Source organism: Mastigoproctus giganteus, chromosome 9 (assembly GCF_048544385.1).
Source record: "Mastigoproctus giganteus isolate SK-2022 chromosome 9, ASM4854438v1, whole genome shotgun sequence".
In the NCBI taxonomy this organism is placed as follows: Eukaryota; Metazoa; Arthropoda; class Arachnida; order Uropygi; family Thelyphonidae; genus Mastigoproctus; species Mastigoproctus giganteus.
Window position 1 is genome coordinate 199817481 of NC_143583.1, and position 24210 is coordinate 199841690.

Below are 24210 nucleotides of genomic sequence, written 5' to 3' on the forward strand. Positions count from 1 at the left end.
TAGGCATTTCCCACTGCAAGGTCTCCCCTTCTCTGCCCTCTTGGAAGATCAGGTAGGTGCACTGCCAGTCTTATAATGGAGTGCAACTTCTTCGACATCAGAAACTCAATAAAATGCCACATTGCTTCAGGTGCACTACGTACTGTCCATCTAAGAAAGTTTGAATCTCATCAAAGACCAAACTACCATCGGTACCTTCCCTCTGTAATTGTACAGATGACGCAATATGACGTTTATAAATGTATTTACCATGGATTATAAGGTTCAAACCATCTATTGTGCACATCATACTTTCCTACTTTAACAGCAGGTCCTTCCCTTCTCTTATATATCAGATAGCCATTAACATTCTCTTCTGTTGTATCTATGAACTCTTTTGGAAATCCCTTACTGCATACACCTTCTTTCATGCACGGAGATTGTGCATTGAATGTGGCGCAGGGACCATGTAGCATGCACTTTGTGATGATTTCAAACAACTTTGGATTTGCTTTTAAGCATGGTAGCTCTGCACTTATGACTCTGTTAATATCATCCTTTGTGCATATTTTAGAATCTGTAGACAGAGTGAGGAGTATGTGCGCATGTGGAAGTCCACGTTTCTGGAACTCTATCATGTAAATGAAGGCTATTACAGTACCAAAAAGATTCCACTTGAGAATGTCAAGCAGTTCTGCAAATTTTATTTTGAACACTCGCACAGTCATGTCTGGTCTGTGTTTGGTCTTTGCTTCCCTTCCATTGCATTCACAATCTCAGGCCAGGCAGGATCGCAAATAAATGTAACAAATAGATCAGGTCTTCCAAACTTTTGTATATGCATCTTGATAGTTTTGTTGCATGTACCTTGAGCTGCTTTGGAAAGTTGAAGGCAGAATTATCATCTTCTCTGCTCTCAAGTTTTGGTTCTGAGCTCTTGCATCTTCTTCTTTTTTTTTTTTATGAAAACCCCAAACACAAAGGTATCAAAGGGGGATACTGCATCTAATAGTCCATGGTTCATATCCACTTGCAGTTCTTTCTGATTATGGCATAAATAGTTTAATTTAGTCAGTCTTCACATAGGCGTCTATAATGTATTGCTGAAATAATTTCCCATTGCTATGAATAGGCTAAAACCAGGTCTCAACGCAAGTCTATAAGCAAAGAATTGTAACTGTGTTACTCTAATATGTTTTGCGGCTCTTCTATGTGTTGTAGTTCCTCATGTCAGCCACCCTCTCCACACGGGAATAGTAATGGATACACCATAGGGTCTCCATTCTTGTTCAGTGGTGATATAATTCTACAGCAGTCACCTGTGGGATATATGCATATGTCTCTATTTCCAGGTGGTTCCCCATTTTCTCCAACAAATATTGCAGTAACCTGCGTTTTGGATGTAGGTGCATTATATCGTCTCTTATCTAAGTCTGGGTCTTCTGTAAATACCATATGCACATTCATTGTTGGATTGGCCTGGGTTATTTGATGCATTTGTTTATATGACTCAGCAAATCAGTTAACTTGTCGCAGCATCTTGTTGCATTACTTCGACCATACACCCTTGATTTGATTGTTTTTCAAGTAGTTTTGTTGTTGCTTCAGCAGAATCGAATATATAAAGTTGTCCATATCCTGGCTTATTTGCCTTGTTTGGATATAGCAGTGAGATCAAATGGTAAATCTGGCCGTGTATTCTAAAACACTATGGACCATTTCCAGGTGGTGATTTAATCTCTGTGCCCATTGATGCGAACACCATTGCTGAGTTGTACTCTCATATATGTTCTCTGTAGTTATTTTCTTCACGTGTATCCCCTTGTAAGCAGCTCTCGTAATAGAGTAGGTGTCTCAGACAGTGGGTCAACTGAAACCTTTCCATCACGACAGCATTTAGTGTATTTATTTGATGATGTCCCCAATACTTTGCATTGCAATACTCATAGCTCTAACACATTTTCTATGTCATGCTCTTCCACATTAATTACAGCTTGTTGATTATTCACATCCAGTACTTCTATTTGATTAGTCCCATGGTGTTTTGCCTGGCATTTCCAATCTTGCTTATCTTTCTTCAATGTTTTCTGCCCGTCTTCGTAGTCGTAGAGTCTCGTTTCGGTCTCTTAGACCTATCCTCTAATGTTTCATTAGCATTTATTCTACGGTTTCTCAAAGTTCTTACACACTGTTCAGCCATTTTTACACTTCTTAAAACTTAAATTGATTATGGTTATAGGTTCAGCTTTTTTTCTGAGTAAAGACAGATAAAATAAACAGTGAAAATAGCAGTTACCTTTCAGGCATAGCTTGCCTTTCTGCACTCCAAAAACGTTAGTACAAAAATTAATAAAAAATGTCCAGTATAGTGGTCATGCGAGATGAACCACATGGTCCTGGCAACAATTAGCAGTTGTTGCCAGCTGCTAATTTTTGGGCAGCATACCTAAGCGTTTTATATATATACAGATACTGTGGGAACAACTGATGATGTTACTAACAGCAAATAATAAATGGGAAGCAACAAGGAAGTAATCTTGGAAGCTAGGCTTTTCATACCAACTAAGAAATACTGTTCAAGATTTAGGCATAAATGGATGTCAGATGAACTAATGAGACTCTTGGCAGAGAAGAAAAATGCATGGGATGCATATAAATTATCAGGCAACAAAGAAGTTGTTGTTTGTTGGATTTATTGGTGCAAGGGCTACTAAGGCCATAATGCACCTATTTAAATCATATTTGGTACATGATTGTTATATTAAATAAAAGGATTCAGATCAGATGATATTTGTTTATCATTTTGAGGAAGGTAAAAACAAACATCATTAATATCTTGTCGGTCTCCGAGAATCTGCTGTAAGGTAAGTTTATTAGAGGAATATAGATGTGAAGAGAAAGCTGTTTTTCGTTCTCTCAGCTATAATGGGCATTCAATGATCAAGTGGTTTACTGTGAGTTAAGTTTGACAGTTGCTGCATAGTGGAGGGTCATCCTGAGTGAGTTAAGTGAGTATGTCCTATTCGAATTCTAGCAAGTACTACTTCTTCCTTTCTATTGCCTCTTAGGCTTGATAGCCACTGCTTGTGATCGTTTTTAATCTGAAAGAGCTTATTGCTTTTTTCTCCCTGCCAAATGGATAGCCATTTTTTTTCTAACAGTGCTATGTATGATGCGTTTTAAATCTGTGTAAGGTATCTGCATGTCTGATGTTATGTGACTGGCGTTTCTTGGCTGCAAGATCCGCTTGTTCGTTTCCTATGATTCCAGAGTGTCCAGGTATCCAACAGAAAATTAATTTTTGCCTGTTTGCAAGAAGCTACACTAACTTGGTTTGAATTTGTTGTAGTAACGGATGACTGGAAGGAAATTTACACTGAAGAGCAGATACAGCGCTTAAGGAATCGGTGTAGATAATAGTTCGAGGATATAACGACTGTTTTACATTGTCTAGAGCCATCAGGATAGCATACAGTTCTGCAGTGTAAATACTGTACTCCAAAGGGAGCTGCTGGGATAATGTAATGTTTGGTAGAACTGCAGCTGCACCAACTTTACTATCTGTCTTGGAACCATCAGTGTAAATTTGGGTAAAACTAGAGAACTGAAAAGAATGAGTTGCATGGATCTGCTGAATACTAAAATTTGGAAGTGGATTCTTTCCCCACTGTTGGAAATATTGGTCAACATTGGCCAAGGGTATTTGCCATGGTTGCATAGCTGTGCTAATATCTAGAATTATGTTATTCGTATTTAGTTCTCAGCAAGTAGTTATGCTTCGTAATCTAATGCCACATGGTTTATTTGCAAAGGTTTATTTTGGTACAAATTATGCCATTTTGGGATGAATAAATACTGCTTTATAGGATGATGTGGGAAACTTCTGATTTTAGCTGCATAACTTAATAACAGAGCATGCCAACGAAGAAATAGAGGTGGTTCGTGTGCTTCCGTATAGAGACTCTGAACTGGTGATGTACGAAAAGCTTCCAGTGCAATTCGGAGAGCATTGTGATGTACTGGGTCGAGCCATTTTAATACACTTTCTCTAGCTGAGGCGTATGCAGGAGACCCATAGTCTAATTTGGTTCTTATGAGCGACCGGTATAAGTGCAGCAGCATGTACCGATCTGCACCCCATGACTTAGCGGAAATTGCCCTGAGGAGATTCAGCTTCTTTAGACAGGTTGTACGAATATGCTTAATATGCTCTAAGAAACTAAGTTTTTTATCCAGAATTAGTCCAAGAAAGCTAATACTCTGTTGAAAAGTAATTGGATGAGAATCAAGATATAAATCGGGATCTGGATGTAAATTCTATTTACGGCAAAAATGAATTGCTGTTGTTTTTTGTTTTGAAAGTCTATATCCATTATTTTTGGCCCACTGAACAAGCTTGTTAATTGTGCCTTGAAGCTGCCTTTCAATGAAATGCATGTTTTGTGAGTGGCTTGAGATTGCCAGATCGTCGGCATACAGATATGTTTCAACTGTGTCGGGAATACATTTGGTAATCAAATTAATCCTGAGAGAGAACAGCGTGGCACTAAGCACAGAACCCTGAGGGACCCCCCCCCCCCTTCTTGCACAGATGTTTGTGAGAGAGCAGAGTGAAATCGTACCTGAAAGGACCTATTTCTCAAAAAGTTCTGGATAAATTTTGGAAGATGACCACGAAGACCAGATTCATAGAGATCGTGAAGAATTCCATATCGCCAGGTTGTATCGAAAGCTTTTTCGATGTCAAGAGATATCATCACTAGGTGTTCGTTCCTGAGAAATGCATTTCGGATGTTTCCTTCAGCTTTGACCATAAGGTCAAGTGTTGATCTAGTTCTTCGAAATCCATATTGATTTTGATTTAGAATGCATTCAGTCTCTAGGAACCATGTCAATCTGGCATTAATTATTTTTTCTAATGCTTTTCCTATACAACTAGTTAAAGCTATCGGTTGGTAATTTGCTGGATCTGAATGGTCCTTTCCTGGTTTTTGGAAAGCTAATACAATAGAATGACACCAACTGGTAGGGTAGTAGTCTTCGTCAAAGATTCTATTATACAGTTTTAGCAAAGCAGAAAGGGATTCTTCACTCAAATGATATATCATGGCATAGTACACTCCATCAGGGCCAGCAGCACTATTTTTTGATCTTGCAAGTGTGCTACGTAACTCTGCTATGGTAAGGGGTACCATGGATGCTGTTGTGAAGTACTGAAACTGAGTATATTTTTCTGCTTGTACTTTATGTGCCTGGAAACTTGGCTCAAATGCGGTTACAGAGGAGATATTTTCGAAGGTTTCACCTAATGTATTAGAAATATCGAGAGGATTGCAGATTTCTTTGCCTTTAAGAAGTATTATTGGAGTGGTTATAGGAGGATATTTTCCATTAATTCTTCGAAGTTTAGTTCAAACGGTTCTGATATTTGTGGTTCTGTTTATAGAAGAGGTATATTTGGACCATGTCTCTTTTTTGCTTATTCGTTGTATATGATGAGATTTAGCTCTAGCTTTCTTGAACTGTATGAGATTAGCTGTGGTTGGGTATTTACGAAATAAGTTCCAGTATCTCTTCTCTTTTCTAGCATTGCTACAGGTTTCATTCCACCATATTTCTGGGTGGGAGCGAGTTTTCATGGATGATCTGGGTATACTGGTTTCTGCAGCTGCTATCATTTGCTGAGTTATGTAAGTTACGGCAGAGTCAATGGTGAGGGTCTCAATAGTCTGAATATCTAGATGTGCTAGCTCTTGATATATCTTCCAGTTAGCTTTGTCGAATTTCCAAACAGTTTTTATCTCAGTTTGAGGAGGAGACTTAGCCGACAGTGTGCATATTACTGGAAAGTGGTCACTATTTCACAGGTTATCAGTGACCGTCCAATCAATAAGAGGAAGAAGGTTTGGCGAGCATATTGAAAGATCAATTGCAGAAGTTGACCTTGAGGAAAGATGCACGTACGTGTGAGTACCAATATTTAATAATGTTAAGTTGTGCCTTTCAAGAAATTTTTCAATTAACTGACCTCTCTTATCAAGGTTCAAGGAACCCCATAGGGGATGATGTCCACTTCAGTCACCTAATATACAGAAAGGTTGTGGCAGCTGGGTAACTAAATCATTCAAATCTGCTAGAGTGTATGAATAGTTTGGCGAAAGGTATATGGAAACAACTGTTACCGCTATCTTAACCATAACTTTAGCAGCGATTGCTTCTAAAGTTGTTTGCAGTGGGACTGGTCTGAAAAGAGTTCTGGAGTTTACTAGCAATGCTACACCTCCATGTGCTGTATTAGAGTCGTTCCTATCCTTTCTAAGCATTATATGATGTTTTATGCTCATAGTTATTTTAGGGGTCAGGTTTGTTTCCTGTAGACAAAGAACAGCAGGCTTATATTCGGTAATTAAGTCATATACATTGTCTAAGTTAGCTCAGAGTCCACGACAATTCAATTGAATGATTCTATGCATTATTGAAGATTATCGGGTGGGTCTGCTTGCTTACGGGATGTGGTTTGTTTGCGCCTGTCTAGTCTTTTTCCCCTTTTTGGGAAATTTGGTCTAGTGACGTCCATGTCCTCCTCTTCTGCACGAAGTTCAAGAGGTGGTTCATCTCGGTGTGAATTTCTTTCTATGTCCATGGTATCAGTACTGGATTTTTGATTATTTCTTTCAGAGCTTGTCTGAAAGAAATATCTGGCAGTATTGTCAATGGTGTGTTTACCGAATGAGTTGATTGCTGTTGGGTAGGCTGTTCTTTTAGTGTAGAGAGGACTGACCTTGCCCAATCAGAAATTGAGATGCTTAGTGGAACTGAACAATCTGTTTGTACTGTTATGGATCATTGCTTTTTTACAACTGAAGAATAAGATGGCAATTTATTTGAAATTAAAAAATGTCTTTTTGCTTCTTGGTATGGCACCTTGTGTTCCACTTTGTACTTTTGTATATTCTTTTCAGTCTGTCACTGGATGCACTCCTTTGAAAATGCTGAATGATTCCCCTTACAGTTTGGACAGCTTTGTATTTCAGTGGGGCAGTTTGTGTGAACATGCTCTTTTGAACCACAGGAGGCACAGATGGTTACACCCCTGCAGACTGCTTGTGAGGTCGAATTTTGCACCTTAAATATCCAGCTTTAACAGATGGTAAAACTGGTGTCTTAAATGTAAGAATGACCATTCGGGTAGGAGTAAGAACCCCATCTTTCTTAATGACTATCCTTTTGGCATTTATTACATTTTGATTGCCTAATTCCTGAACGATTTCCTCCTCAGATACATTAAGGAGATCCCACTCGGCTATTACCCTTTAAAGGAGTTTAAGGTGGCATGCGGGGTAACCTTTGTGGGAATTCCACCAAAAGTCAATATTTTTAATAGTTTTTCCGAGTTCTTATTCTCATTCATCTCCACTAGAAGGTCTCCAGATTTTAATCTTCAAACCATTTTTGGTGGGCCCGCCACATTTTCAAGACATTTCTGTATTAAGAATGGGGAGAGCTTACTCAAAGGATTATCAGTTAAAGAATGCAGTATCAAAAAAAGAGGAGCAGGGGTATCTGTTCCTTCTTTTTTCTACCATTTTGCATTACCTGCATTTAAGTCTTCTCTGTTTGAGAGATCCGGATCATGAGATCCGTAAGTGGCATGTCTATTTATGTTCATCTTTGCTCCTTTTTGCCCCGGGAGAGTGTTTTTCTCCTTCCAGGTTACCAGCCCCGCCACGTGGAGGCAGGAGCAGTGCCGCCAGTGACCAAGCAGTTTAGAGATTTAGTTAGGTTAGTACGGATTATATATATATATATATATATATATATATATATACACACAAGGAAAGAAAGGTGTATTTCCTTTCTGGATTCTACTTCAAAGCTTTTAAGTAAAGAATCACTTATGAAAAACAAGAAGAACAGAGACACTGGAAAATAAATACAGGAAACCCTTGATTAATGCGGTTTTGAACAATGCGGTTTTAATTAGTGCGCAAAATTTTTTTGATACTATCCCCTTAATATATGCGTTATCAAATTTGATTAGTGCGCTGTTTTTTTCTTGCGGTGCTTGGCAACTCACAACGGCGCCTAAAGCGGCAAATACGTGATACGCACTCACCAGGGTCTTCTAACTTAAATGAATGGGAATCGACTCCAAAATGCTTGACAGCAGCACCCCATACCACTCTGAAATTGAAATTTGCTCATATTCTCTTATTCATATTCTCATATTCTTTTATTCTTTTATTATTAATATTAAACTTCTTTAATATTATGATATTAAAGAAGCAGTTGAGAACATACACAAATCGTGGGAAGAAATGACGAACAGCTGCATGAGAGCTGTCTGGCAGAATCTTTTGCCTGAATGCGCAAATGATTTTTGCGGTTTCATTAATCCTGTCAACAAAGTTATTGATGAAATTACTACAATTGGAAAAGACCTCGGCTTTGAGGAAGTAGATTCAGAAAACGTTAGAGAATTATTGGAATCGCATTCAAAAGACTTAAGTAACAACGATCTTCTTGAAATTGAGCATCAACATGCATACGAGGAAGAAGACAAATGAAGCAGAAGAAAAGCAATTTGCTCCCAAAGAAATTTCATTCAAAAAACTTGAACTATTTAATACACTTTAAAAAGCAAAAGAACTCATACTAGAGATTGATCCAGATGCAGAGAGAAGCATGAACGTTCGTTGAGGGTTAGATAAGCAAATTGATTGTTATTGCAAAATCATGGAGGAAAGGAAGAAAGCTACCACTGTTCAATTGAAGTTAGATAAGTTTTTTTTGCAAAAAATAAAATTTAAATCATACTATCTTTTTTAAATTTATTCCTTAATAATTTAAGAACTATGCAGTGCATTATAGGTACGTATTGAGTAAGAAAAAATATATTTTTACAATTTCATAATTTTCAAGGATTCATTATAATTATTCCCATTGTTTCTTAAGTTTGATTAGTGCGGTTTTAATATGTGCGGTATATTTCAAGGATTCATTAACCGCACTAATCAAGGGTTTCCTGTATAACTAATCCGCTGAGAAAGAACGCTATGTATCGCACAAAATATCACTTGGGCACTCGGGGTCTACAACAAAGAAGTCTATGGTAGATATAAACTAGTCTGTAATCAAGTCACAAACGAGGTTAGGCAGGAAAAGGCAGATTATGAGAAATCTTTGGCAAAGGATGCAAGAAAAAACAAGAAGGGAAAATTATCGAGTGAAGTTGGGTAGGGCAGTTGTCAACAAATGAACGCAATTTTTAAGTGTTCTTTCGTCATCTTTCTATTGAAATTTAAAATCCATTGTTAAAATTTTTTTTACAAAACTTTCTTTCCAATGGGTACAGTCTTCTTCGATTACAAGTTTACTTGGAGTTATTCCCAAGATTGCTCAATGTCTTGTACTAGTTAATCCTTCTCATGGCTAATTCTTAATAATGGCTTGGTTCATTGGCTGCAGTCTAGATGAGGTATTCGATTTAGAGGGAAGAAAACAAGTTTCACACTTATAAGTTTAGAAATTACCGAGTGAAAGTGGGCAGGGCAGTTGTCAACAAACGAATGCGATTTTTCAGTGTTCTTTTGTCATCTTTCTATCGAAATTTAAAATCCACTGTTCAAATTTACAACTCCACCTTCACCAGAAATAACTTTTTTGAGTAAGCCATCTTTATTTTTGTCCAGCCAACCAGAACTGGCTTGGAATATTTTATGCCCCAGAAAAGATGAGTACTCCACAGCCTTTTCTTTTATTAATGGCTCTAATATCGGCACATTTTTGTCTCGAATCAACTTCATCCACTTAAAAACTGCTTCATCTACATATTCATACAGGCATAATTTTGCATGCTTCTGACTGGGTCCTCTTTCCTGAAACAGTTTGAAAATTGAAACACGGTTTTTCAGAATGGTTAACACAAAATTTTAAGCAATTTCTTTTTTTTTTAAATGTCCCGATCTGCACTATTATGCATCTACACTTCCACTTTTTCACACTACACTTAAGAATTTCCTCTTGGACATTATTAGGTTACTTTTTAGGAGCTAAAACAAAAATGATTTAGGGACTACTTGTACCTACCATGTAAACAGAGACAAGTGAATGTATGGATGACTCATTTCTTTGAAACAACAGATGAATTTCCAGGATAAATGAAAACCACTCTCTCCTAATTCTCTAATAGGGTGCTTACAGTAGACAGGGACGTTCCTAGGGTATGTTGTGCCTGGGTGTCAATTGAAATTTTGTGCCCCCTTTAAAATTTTCTTCATATGTGTACGTAAGTTTCATGTTTTCAGGCACTCCTTGAATGTTGGTGCCCAGGTGCAGTGAACCCCTAGCACCCTCAGGACGGCCCTCCCCTGACAGCAGAAAACAGGTTGATCAGACCCAATGTCCATGTCAGGAATATGCCTTAATCTTTGTTACTGATGTATCCTCTGCTATCTATGTAGACATATAGATAACAGTTGACCAGTGCTACTTCTCAGTACAGTAGTGTATAGTTTTTACTTCTTTTAGCCATTGCTGACCACTACTGCACAAAGGCCCCCTCCCAAAACATTCCATATTTTTCTATCCCGCACAGTGGTTGGCCAGTTTCCTCCTGCAGGGTTTTACGAGCAGCACTAAATTATAAAATGTTTTAGCACTTAATTCTTAATCCTTTTAGTTCATAATTCGTGCTTTCTACAGCATCAGCTGTATTGCCTGAAGGCCAGAGGTGCGAACAATGCGTAATCAATGGTCTCTCGAAATCAGTTTGTTATATGGAAACTATTTTCAATGTAATGACCAAGGGGAAATCAAAAACGTTCGCTACATAGAAAAATCGCTATATGGAAGTTCGTTAAAGAGAGGTCCGACTGTACTTGGATTTCAGGAAAGTTTTTGCTACTGTTCACATAGAAGGCTGCTGTACAAATTGGAACAGTATAGTATTAAGGGAAAGTTGCTGTTATGGATAAATGGACAGTGCTCATCATGGACTAATGTTAATTAGTGGAGTCTCCCCAGGGTTCGGTGTGGGTCCATTGTTGTTTTGTATATTTATCAATGATATTGATGAAGGTATATCAGGCTTAATGTCCAAATTTGCAGATGATACAATGGTTAGCAGGGTTGTTAATGATAGCATGCTACTACAAGAGGATGTAGTAAAGTTGGGCAGTGGAAACTGAAGTTTAACATTGAAAAATGCAAAGTACTGCATATGGGTAACGGGGTCAGGAAAATTGATCGCCAGCAATTTACCGCCGCGTCAGTTTGTCGCATAAACAATTTATGGCCAGCAATTTACCACCGCATCAGTTTATTGCGTTTTACCGTCTAGAAGAAATGAGATGTGTTTGGTCAAATCATAAAAAGTTAAATTTCCAAATTTTGGGATGATAAGCAGTGACTTGTTCCTCAAATCCTCTATGCCACCCTTCAACAGAATTATTCGTTCTTGGTAATCCTTCTAGAACAAGCTGGCATACGTTCCACATTTCATGGGAATACTTTGGTGGTCGACGAAGATGTCGTCCTGTTGGGCGTCCAATCCATGTATCCTCAAAATAATCAACAACTTCTTGCAATTCTGGAGGAAAAATACCATTTTCACACAATTGTTCAAAAACGACCATCACAATTGGAGTGGGCACAAATGCAATTGCTGACAAAATGTGCATATTTAAAGCAAAATTAGCATCAGTTTCATAATGTTGTTTCAATCCATTATTCTGAATGGAAAGAAAAATACATTGTGAAAAGTGGAAAAAAAAACAACCCCATTGCGAAGCGTCAGGAAAACCTCTTCTGCAAGCATTCATCATCACCGTCTCAAAATCTATAGTTATTGATTGCGGGGACATAGCCGGTTCCAATACTTTTAGCTGCTATAGTAGAGATACATACGTTTCCTCAGACTTCTTAGGCAATAATGCATAAACTAATGGAAGCGATATTTTATCCTTGAATCCATGTATTGTATATAACTGATAAAAAAGTAAGGGAACAGTTTTGAAAGTCCCATCGGCATACCAGTGTTCACTTCGCGCTAACAACTGCAAATTTCTTTTCGTACTGAAAATTAACATACGATTGTCCTCGGGTCCAGAATCAAATTGTAGAAACAATTCTCCATTGCATGATGTTTTATATTCTTCTGTAAAAACTATGTCTCTACGATGCGTTGGAAGAACTGGACCATCAAAATTTCAATTTCTTATATTTCGGATCGTTCGTTTCATTGTATTTACACTTGGAAGCTTAGGGGCTGCTGCTTGGCTACAGATACTCGAAACATTTGAAATAATACTATGAGGCATATTATTTGTTGTTTCTGCATAAGTTCGAATGGTATCAAGTTGTGCTGCTTCAACTCCTGCTGCATCTCCACAATGATTGTGCTACTTCCATGTTTTAACGATGGTGTTATCTACCGTAATAACTCGAGCGGCACATTTGGTTTTTTGGTAATTTTGACACTTCCAATGAATTTTTGTTTCATTTTGCCTGTCTTTATAAAACACATGTCCATTAAAGCACAATTTCGGTTTTCCTTTTTCTGATTTCAAAAATTCCACCGACATGATGCGTTCACAAACTCAAAAGGATGAAAAATAAACTCAAAATAAGAAAATGTTGTGATTGTAAGAGATTATAAACATATAAGTACCTCGCTAATCGGCATGCCCTACCCCCACTCCCCTAAAACATGCTACTTAAGTTAAAGGGATTAAGTAGGTACCTACCTAATTCAAATTTTGGAAAATAACAGGCAATTAAATTAAAGCACCTGCAATGGTATATATTTCTAGGAAATGTATACCTGGCATATAACTTCCATTTTTAGCTACACTTAATTCTTAAATAACACCAATAGAAACACCTTATTTTCTATTTAAAATGACCAATAAATTTATATAAATTATATGTATTGCCTGGCGATAAAATATGCTAGTCATCATTTATAGGCTATAAATTGTTTATGCGATAAACTGACGTGGCGGTAAACTGCTAGTGATTAATTGCTGGCGGTGAATTGCGAACGATAAACATTCCTAGACTTAGTCTAGGAAACTGAAAAACCAAATGTTCTGCTCGAGTTACTACGGTAGATAACACCATCGTTAAAACATGGAAGGAGCACAATCATTGTGGAGACGCAGCAGGAGCTGAGGCAGCACAACTTCTTGATACCATTCGAACTTATGCAGAAACAACAAATAATACGCCTCGTAGTATTATTTCAAATGTTTCGAGAATCCGTAGCCAAGCAGCAGCCCCTAAGCTTCCAAGTGTAGATACAATGAAACAAACAATCCGAAATATAAGAAATCGAAATTTTGATGGCCCAGTTCTTCCAACGCATTCTACAATTTGATTCTGGACCCGAGGACAATCGTATGTTAATTTTCAGTACGAAAAGAAATTTGCAGTTGTAAGTGCGAAGTGAACACTGGTAGGCCGATGGGACTTTCAAAACTGTTCCCTTACTTTTTTATCAGCTGTATACGATACATGGATTCACAGACAAAATATCGCTTCCATTAGTTTATGCATTATTGCCTAGCAAGTCTGAGGAAACGTATGTATCTCTACTACAGCAGCTGAAAGTATTGGAACCGGCTATGTCCCCGCAATCAATAACTATAGATTTTGAGACGGCGATGATGAATGCTTGCAGAAGAGTTTTTCCTGACGCTTCACAGCGGGGTTGTTTTTTCCACTTTTCACAATGTATTTTTCATTCCATTCAGAATAATGGAATGAAACTGATGCTAATTTTGGCAGCAATTGCATTTGTGCCCACTCCAGTTGTGACGGTCGTTTTTGAACAATTGTGTGAAAATGGTGTTTTTCCTCCAGAATTGCAAGAAGTTGATTATTTTGAGGATACATGGATTGGACGCCCAACCAGACGACATCTTAGTCGACCACCAAAATATTCCCATGAAATGTGGAACGTACGCCAGTCGCTGCTTATCATCCCAACATTTGGAAATTTATCGATGGCATTAAAAAAGAACAAAGTATTAATAAAATGCGCATTGAAAAATATTTAAGTGTAAGTGATACGGGCAACAAAAAAAAAAGAAGTATCGCGATTGTGATGAACGAATTAAAAGGCTTGTTAATGGATATAATGAACGGGGTGATATTGTTGATTATCTAAGAGGTATAGCGCATAATATTTCTTATTAATAATTTACATACTGTGTTGTAAATTCATTTTGAATTTTTGCAGTGTACTATGACATACCTAATTGTTATAATTAGTTTAGTTTAAAATTAACCAATTGTTATATTGTTCAAATAATGGATTTGACTATTTTTGTGATACATGTAACTGTTAAAATACATAATCTACCTATTAAATAACATATTTCCATACATCACAGTTCATAGAATTCCAAAAATATGCTAATCATAGCTTAAGGCAGAAACTTAAATAAAAAATAACTATTTATGATTTGACCAAACACATCTCATTGCTTCTAGACGGTAAAACGCGATAAACTGACATGGCAGTAAATTGTTTATGTGATAAACTGACACGGAGGTAAATTGCTGGCGATCAATTTGTACACGCTCAAGAAAATCAACATCCTTCCTAAAATGTTTGTTGTTTATTTGTTATTTGGTTTTTAGGAGCATTAGCAACTAAGGCCATATTGCTCCGGGATATGCGGTGGTCATTCCCTGACCTTTCCGCATTCTCCGTATTTGGTGGTGACGGGCTCGAACCCCGGTCTAATCAAGAAGCATGTGCTATGCACTGCTGCTCCTTCCCACCTGGCTAAGGAGGCGCCCTTCCTAAAATGAGGCCTCCAGACCTGTGCACAGTACTCAAGGCGTGGCCTGACTATTGCGTTATACAGAGGGAAGGCAATGGTCAAGCCATACCTTGAGTACTGCGTACAGGTCTGGAGGCCTCATTTGAGGAAGGATGTACAGTTATTAGAACAAGTAGAGAAGGGGAAACAAGACTGGTGAGGGGAATGAAGGGATGCTCTTACCAAGAAAAGCTTAAGTTCTGCATTGCAGCATCTGGAGACTAGGCACCTGCAAGGTAGTAATGGCATGTGATGCAAGAAAGCAAGTGTATGAGCTTATGCAGCATCAGCCAAAAAAAAAAAAAAAAAAACCAAACCATTCCCTCCAAATGCCTGTCCAGTTCCTCCTTAAATTTATTCAACCTAACAGCTTCCACAACGACAGATGGAAGTTTGTTCCAGCAATTAACCACCCGCTGGCTAAAGGCAAATTTCCGCACATCTATTCTACATCTGTCTTTTCTTAATTTGAATTTATGACCCCTTGGTTCGTAATCTGAACAAGTGGAAGGATCCCATCAGAATTCAGCGTGCTCAACCCATTCAAGGCCTTATACACCTCAATCAGATCACCGTGCAGGTGCCTAGTCTCCAGCCACTGCAATTTGCAGAACTCTAGCCTCTCTTGGTAAGAGGATCCCTTCATTCCCCTCACCAATCTTGTTGCCCTTCTCTGTACACGCTCAAGCAAATCAACATCCTTCCTAAAATGAGGCCTCCAGACCTGTATGCAGTACTCAAGGCGTGGCCTGACCATTGCCTTATACAGAGGGACAATCACCTCCTTTTCCCTGCTAGCAAAATTCCTATATATCATTGACAAAAACCCCATGACCTGCCCTGGCAGCCTGTCTGCATTGCTCAGAAAACTTCATATCTGAATGCACAATTACTCCCAGGTCTTTTTCATTTTCTACCACCTTAAGTGTAATACCACACAGTTGGTACTTTTCTCTTGGATTACTTCTACCCATATGCAGTACCTTGCATTTGTCAAGGTTAAACTTCAGTTACCACTTCTTAGCCCACTGCCCAAATTATCTAGATCCTGTTGCAGTAGCACACTGCCATTACTGTCATTAAAAACACTGCCAACCTTTGTATCATCTGCAAACTTCGACATTAAGCCTGATATACCTTCATCAATATCATTGATAAATATACAAAACAACAGTGGACCCAACACCGAACCCTGAGGGACTCCACTAATAACAGTAGTCCACAAAGAGTAGCACTCACTGATTACCACCCTCTGTCTTCTCCCACTTAACCATCCTTTTATGCATTGTAGCAACTTACCCTTAATATCATTCTGCTCCAAGTTGTACAATAGTCTTCCATGCGCGGCAGTGTCAAAAGCTTTCCTGAAATCCAAATATATGATATCAGAATTATTTTTTGCATCCAGTTCCTTTGTAACAACCTCATAATAAGCTATCAAATTTGTCAGACAAGACTTTCCCTTAACAAACCCATGCTGTGTCTGAATTATTGCTGCAGTCTTGTCTAGATGATCCTGCAATGCATCTTTAACCAGTGATTCCATTATTTTACCTGAAACAGAAGTTAAACTAACTGGTCTGTAATTACTCATGTCACCCTTCAATCCCCCCCTTTGTGAATTGGGGATACATTTGCACATCTCCAGTCCGTGGGAACCTCCCGAGTCCAAGGATGCTCTCATAATTATGGCTAAGGGTTTGCTTAGTTGCGTTGCCACCTCCTTTAATATAACTGAATAGATCCCATCCACCCCAAGTGCTTTTCTTATGTTTAACTTCAACAATTTCTCCTCCAATTTGCTCTCAGTTATTTCAAAATCATTAAGTACCCTGCTACAATTTGATAACCTTCTGCCATTTTCAAACCTTAATAATTTCTCACGTGTGAATGTAGATGCAAAATACTCATTCAGTTTGTTTGCTATCTGAGCAGGATCATCAACAGTCGAACCATCGATGTCAAGTGGACTAATCAGATTCATCCCCTTCCGTTTAGAGTTCATATAAGTAAAGAAATCCTTGCTTTGTTTCTTAGCATCTTTTGCCAAAGATTTCTCGTAATCTGCCTTCGCCTGCCTAACCTCCTTTGTGACCTGATTACAGACTAGCTTATATCTGCCATAGGTTTCTGAGTCGCTTGGTAATTTATATGCAACCCATGCATTTTTCTTCTCTGTTACGAGTCTCATTAGTTGATTTGATAACCATTTAGGCCTAAACCTTGAACAATATTTCTTAATAGGTATGAAACTTTTAAATAGCATCCATGATTAATTCCTTGAATGCTTCCCACTTAGAATTTACTGTTGGTAACATCGTCAGTTGATCCCACTGTACCGAATTTAAAAACTGTCTTTAAAAAAGGTGATCTGATTGAGATGTACTGGTGACCCCTGCTTAACGCTGATGATTTGTTCCGTAAAAACGGAGCACTAAGTGAATCCGCGCTAAGTGAGCGCCGCATTCCCATAAGGTAACATATGTATTTGTGAGTTGCAGTCGGTGCCATAGGATATTTCCTAATCAATAATAAACGATAGTGAAAAGATGCACAAATGTCGGTCAAAATATTTAACATTCAAATAATTGTACATATAAAATACTCTGCATTACATACGTATATAATTATGTGGTAACTACTTACGTATCAAAATTAAACTTACAATTCTAACATTTAATTTAACTGATGAATTTAATCATGAAAAGTGTGTCGATTTTGGGTTGAACTTTGTCCCTCTTCCAAATAAAATAAAAGGGATATTAATTTTAAATCCCCCACAGCGTTACCACCCAACAATAAAGTCGACCGATCCTTCGTCGCTTTGAAACCTGGCATGCTTTTTTCTTCTTTCAATATGAAACTTCTTTTAGGCATTCGTTTCCACAAAAGTCCTGCTTCATCTATGTTAAAAACTTGTTGAGAAGTATAACACATAATACCCCTCTTCAATAATTTTATCAAGTTCTTTTTTGAAAGTTTCGGCTCCTTCTGCACTTGCGGCTTCTCCCTAGATTTTAAATCTATTCAACCAGCCCTTACTAGTTTTAAATGGTTCCACATTTTTTTTTTAGGTGAGTTTTCTTCAGATCATCATATTGACTAATCTCTCTCTCTCTTTTTTTTTTTTTTTATAATAATATTTAACTGAATTCTGCATTGGATATTATCTTCAATAAAATTAGTTAAAGTCTTTCCATTTCAATCCTAATAGTCGGTCTAGCCCTAGTTGCTTGCAGTGGAACAGCTATCTTTCCCGCTGCTAAAATTAATTCTTTATTTTTTTATACAATTGTTCTTACAGTTAAACTTGCAAGTCCTAAATTATGGCACACATCCGCTTGTCTTTGACCGGAATCGATTCGCTTCAAAACGTCTAATTTAATTTTCAAATTCAGTCTTTTTCTTACATTTATAGTCTTCGTACTGCGCTCAGACGTTGTTGCTTTTTCATTCTTATCGGCCATTATTAACTCTTCGAAAATGTAACTGCATTGGTTACATTAATTATGATACAATGTTCAAGTAAACTGTCCGTTTTGCAAGATGTCTAATACGGTACTGAGTGATGACTAGACTTCGGATAAATGCATATAAAGCAAATATTACAAGCAATATACTTGATCATTTTTTAAAATGTTGATCTCGGAACTACGTAACAAGTTACTGTACTGCAATTAAATTAGCTTGGGAGAAAATTTCTCAAGTCGGCGTGGGAAACGTTTTAATGCTGTTTTGCTATTCATTTTCAAGCTATCGACTCCATCAAACGAAATGATTTCGTTAAATATGCCAAAAATGCAATCTGTAAAAGAGCGTTATAGTGATCTGTGACAGCGTTATAGTCAGATACGGGTTATAATATACGAACAGCGTTATAGCGAACCGCGTTATAACGAGGGCCTGCTGTATATTTGAGCAGGCTCAATGCTCATGGGATTCTTCCTTTTGCTCAAATTACGAACTTGAGGGGGCATAAATTTAAATTGAGGAAAGAAAGTTGTAGAACTGATGTGCGGAAATTTGCCTTTAGCCAGTAGGTAGTCGAATGCTGGAACAAACTTCCATCTGTCGTTGTGATCTGAAAAAAGGTGATCTGATTGAGATGTATATTTGAGCAGGCTCAATGCTCATGGGATTCTTCCTCTTGTTCAAATTACGAACTTGAGGGGGCATAAATTTAAATTGAGGAAAGAAAGTTGTAGAACTGATGGGCAGAAATTTGCCTTTAGCCAGTAGGTAGTCGAATGCTGGAACAAACTTCCATTTGTCGTTGTGGGATTGATAAATTCAAGGAAGAATTGGGCAAACTTTTAGACCTTTTAGGATGGGTGAAATAGGATTATTTTTTTTTTTGGCTGATGCTGTATAAGCTTGCATCATATGCCTCTATTAATGTTATGCTAAAAACTTATTTCATTACTTTTTTTGTGAAAAATTTGTTATTATAATAATTATTTAATTTATAAAATTTGTTTTTAAATTTTGGGCACAATATTTGTATGGGCTATAAAATTAATGTTTTTAGGCTCAAAAACTACTTTTGATGTCTTTGTATTAAAACTATCTTAGCAGATAATTAAATATCTAATTGAACAATTAGGGCAAACTATTCTCAGTTTTTTTTTAAAATGGCTGTGTTCTTAAATGAAATTAAGAAAATATTCAAGAAATATATTTTTTTAAATTCTGATTCTAGCACAGTTTCATTACAAGAAAAACAGCATTTTTCAAAAAGACTGAGTAACTCTATGGTCTAGTATGATGGTGAGATGGAGAAGAGGTAAAATCAAGTCAAAAGGACAGATTCCAATACTTTACAGAAGGGCTAATGCAAATTATGTGTTTTCTGAGAGGAGTAGCTGTGACTTGAAACCTTCCTGTTTAGAGTTCCTCAGGCATGTTCTCTATTGGAATGAGGTCTGTGGAGCTGGTTGGCAGACACACACACACAACTCAGACTCCCTCTAGTCAATGGCTGACAAAGTAGAGGCAGTGAAATTATACACTAGCTTACTCTCAATGATCCAGATTCCTCCTAGAGAGGTTCAGTCCAGTTTACCTACTAGTTGAAGGCCTGCAAAAAAAAACTGTTTTAGTGCTGTACCCTTGAAATATAAAGGAATACTGAATTTCGCCATGATGCCCATTATAACCTCAAAAGACAACACTCATACTGCATGACAGAAAAGTTGAGGATTACTAGAGCTTTTGCTCTGGGGATTAAACATGGATTTTTTTTTTGTCAATTCAAGCCTCCAATAAGCAAAGTGATAATGTTGCACCAGAAGAGAGCCATCCACAACCTAGTATTGCCTGTACATAGAGGGTTGGCATTCCTCTGTGTGATGTTGATGGTACACCTTGGCTCCTGTTTATGTTGGTTCCCACATGGGTGGTCACTTCCAGTATACTAAGTACAGTATTTCATGACTTTCGTATGACTCAATAAGGGTTACTAACAGTCCCACCATGAAGAGGGTGCAAGCAGAGTATTTGGTTGTCACAGAATGGCCAGACTTCACTAAAATGGGACCTGAATATCAGTTCCATCAGTGTTTTAGATTCACAGGTAGCAAGCCTCACGAACAAAAAATAGACTATTTCAATCCATAGTAAACTGAATGACCAGACCATACAGAATTAGCTAATTTCAAATTTTTTTCAATATAAAATTTTTTTGTAGTACAAGAGCCATGAAGAAACAAGTTAAAATTTTTAAAAGCAAAAACATTGGTGATCATTACATGTAATGTAAGTTATTGAGTCAACAAAAATAAATAATTTCACCAGAGAGTTATCCTCTATTCATAATGCTCAATACAATTTTGCTTATCACATTCAACTGCTTTACAAATGAAACCAGGGAGGGAGAGACAACCAAGAATCTGTAGGAAAGGGTATCCTTCAGTTTACTTTGTTTGGGAGTAGTGAATAACAGTACTGTTGCAACAAAAATGTTATTTATATATGTATCTCCCCATCCAACCCAAAAGAACATTTTCAGCCTGCAAATATATGTTTGCTGGTTTGTTATATGGGGATTTCTTAGCACATCAATCACCTTGATCCAAGTGCACTCATATGCTACTACATGTGATCTTTATTGTGTAAACAGTTTATATTAGTGTGCTTATAGGCACAATTTGCATGTTGTGTAGGCCAAGATATATGAACCACAATGATAACAGGGTGGAGAGGACAGCTACTGCAACACTTATGAAAGATAACGCTAAGAATTTTTTATCACACACCCACTCACATTACACTTGGTATGATATGCACAAGCATATGTGTATATGAAATTCTGTTGTGACATGTAAGATCATTGCATCACAGCAAAATAAAAAAAAACTAGAGGTAGTTCTTTGCTTTTCACAAATATTAACTAGACTAACTAAAATGGCATTAGCTAGTTTCTAATTTTTTTCAATCTAAAATTTTTAAACTTTCTATGCATTTAAGAACTTCATCAGCAATAAGTGTACCTTATATGCATTTACTCACCTTTATTTTAAATTTAATTTATTTCTATATTTTTCAAATTACAGACAAAACAAAAAATACTTTATTGGTTTAATAATTAATTCTATACAAGTATTTTACAGAGTGTACAATTCACTTTTGAGACTAATTAATTTTAAAATATGTTAGCAAAATGCAAATTAGGTATCAAAGTTCAAATTATGAACACAGAATATAAAGATCAAGCACACTTATAACTAGAATACTTACTTCTTCAATTCTTCTAATTCAAAACATTCATCTTGCAAAAGATCTAACGGATTAACCAGACACTGGATGGGAATACACTGAGAGCCTTCTTGTCTGCTGGTATATATTTGGTTATGTATTGCGTGGATGTTTTCTGTCCCAGAATAAGGGGCGGGAACTAATGATGATGAGGAAGAAGAAGAGAGGGGAATTATAGTTAATTCACTGGGCAGCTTTGAGGTAGGTGAAGCAACTGCTGATGCTGTTGCTGATGGAGAAGCATCTCCATTTTGGGTATTACCACTGTCTGTTACACCATCACTAGAAGAATTACTACTACTTTGTGGTCTGGAATATGTTTGTGAATCATTCTGTTTGTAGAATGGCTGCATAGGAGGTTGTATGTCTGAACGAGTAGGGGTTGTTACCCCATTGGGCACTTGGCAACTACCTTGACCTGTTACTTTGGAGACTGTATTATCTCCAGACCTTGAAGTATGTTCTTTGTCATGTGGCACTCTTTCAGGTACCTGGGATGATGAAGACGATGATGAAAATGATGACTGGCTAGAAGGTATATTTGATAAACCATGAGGTATGTGATGTGCATTTGAATTTGAATGGGGTCTTCCGAATTCTACATCTAACCTATCCATCTGATCAAAAGCCAAGATGACCTGCTCCTTAGTTATCCCACTGTTACGCAGCCTACGGATCAGTTCAATCTGTTCAATAGTAAACAGAGCCATGGCTGTTAGCAGTGGGGGAATCTTGATCCTCATGAACTTGAGATGAGTTACATTAAAACATTTAGACTCTGAAAACAAAAAGAAAATATACATATATATTAATAAATAAATAACTACAACAAAAATAATATAATTTCTTAAATATTTCGCATTAAATTGAATTAATATTTCAAAACTGAATATTGCATACATTTAAATAGAGTACCATGTCTAGAAAAGAAAAATGTCAATACATGTCATCGCTGCGACATACTGAAAAATTTAGAACATATGCAGCTAAGGAATACTTGATAAAATAACTTTCTTTTCAGATTAAATATTCAGAACACTACTTGACTACAGTTGTGATGATGTAATTCTGGAGTTTACATACTGTTTTTTAACAATCATAACTCTTCTGTTTAAATTTTCAGCTAATATTTTTCTGATTCTATCAATTATATGAAATATAACAAAAAATATAAATGACCTACGGTATCATTTAAAAAAAAAAATTGTAATGTATGCCTATTATACACACCTATATAGTACAGTTAAAGGAAAAAACATTGAAACAGAATATAAAATGAATATAATTTTGTTACTTCAGCGTATCTTCTGCAAGTGCAGTATTAGATTTATCCTTAAATTAATTTATTTCAAAATGATTTTTGTATAAAGGGACACTGAAGAAATTTCTAAAAAATGTTTGGACAACAAAGTAGCAAAAGTGATTACCAGCATATTTGGATTACAGCCATCAGTTTTCAACATGAATCACGCAGCCTTATTATCAGCAAATACACTGCTTTGTGAAATGAAAAACTTGCTTTCCTAATGTAATGTTCTATGTATAACTCAAATAATCCAGTGATCTAAAAAATATGAAATAATTACCACTTGCTACTTTTCTTTACTGTAGGATAAACTGGAAAATCCAACAAATAGTGGCACACTGGAGTGGGCTGCCTCAGTGCAGATAAAAGGTATATCATCATCATAAATTACAGAAAAGAGAAATTGGAGGAAAATATAATTGACCTCTAAATTAATTATGCAATTAATCCGCTACTAAAATCTAGTTTTTCGTTTTATAAGTCATCAATGTTAAAAGCTTTTAACATGGCTGCACATAAAATTTCCCTTACCAATTGTGAGAACTGAGGGATAAGAAACTACCATGAACAGCAAATCTTTAAAGTAGCAGAAAATGACAAAGTTATAAAAACAGCAAGTTGAAAAATACAGAAATAAGAAGAGGGATGGAGTTATACACAAGCACATGAGACACCAGCTGGGGACCGAATGAAATGGTTTGGAGGGAGAGTAAGAATTGCAAAATTATGGTATTTTCCTATTATCAGTAATAGGAAAATACCAGTAAATTAGCAAATTCAATATGATTTTTAAATGTTTTATTTCATTTATTACATAGTTTCCTTTTTTTTTTTTTTTTTTTTTTTTGGTAGTTGTTGGCGCATCGGATTCTGTGGTCATAATGCACCTCCCAAGGTTTTTGCAGTACTTTGATCCAAGCCCAAGGCGGGATTCGAACCTGTGACCTTTGGGTTGCCAGGCAGGCACTTTACCCAACCGGCTAGTCCGGTCGGCACATAGTTTCTCTCACAATCAATTAAAATGTCATTAAAGAAATTAAGGATTTTTTTTAATTGCCTTTTGCCATTAAAATATGCTTATAATAAGCACAAAGCATCAAAGCTTTCGTTATTTAATTTTAATATGATTTTGTGTGATTTTGGTGCAGGTTAATCCTGCTGACAAAAATGCTTTTTCTGATTCCACACTTGTTGGCAAGATTGTCATTAAGTACTTATAAATATTTTAAAAATATTATTTTAAAAAGTATTTAAAAAAGTTCTAAATATTTTCCTCATACTTTTTCCTCACAAAATATCTTTATTTTCTTTCATACAGCTTTTCCTCAATCTTTTGTGGAA

The 24210-nt window shown here is 36.7% G+C and overlaps 2 protein-coding genes across 2 annotated transcripts in view; both read right to left on the reverse strand.

The window, feature by feature from the left end:
* Window positions 1-24210, reverse strand: part of LOC150081016 (uncharacterized) — a 179549-nt gene that overhangs the window by 126479 nt on the left and 28860 nt on the right. The window contains exon 2 of the mRNA XM_090380890.1: window positions 21546-22341. Coding sequence (XP_090237016.1) covers window positions 21546-22306 — 761 coding nt within the window. The 5' untranslated portion in view covers window positions 22307-22341. The remainder of the gene's footprint in view (window positions 1-21545; window positions 22342-24210) is intronic.
* LOC150081017 (sodium- and chloride-dependent glycine transporter 1-like) overlaps window positions 22321-24210 on the reverse strand; it is a 455858-nt gene continuing 453968 nt past the window's right edge. Inside the window, exon 17 of the mRNA XM_090380891.1 lies at window positions 22321-22341. Within this exon, the coding sequence (XP_090237017.1) occupies window positions 22321-22341 (21 nt within the window). The remainder of the gene's footprint in view (window positions 22342-24210) is intronic.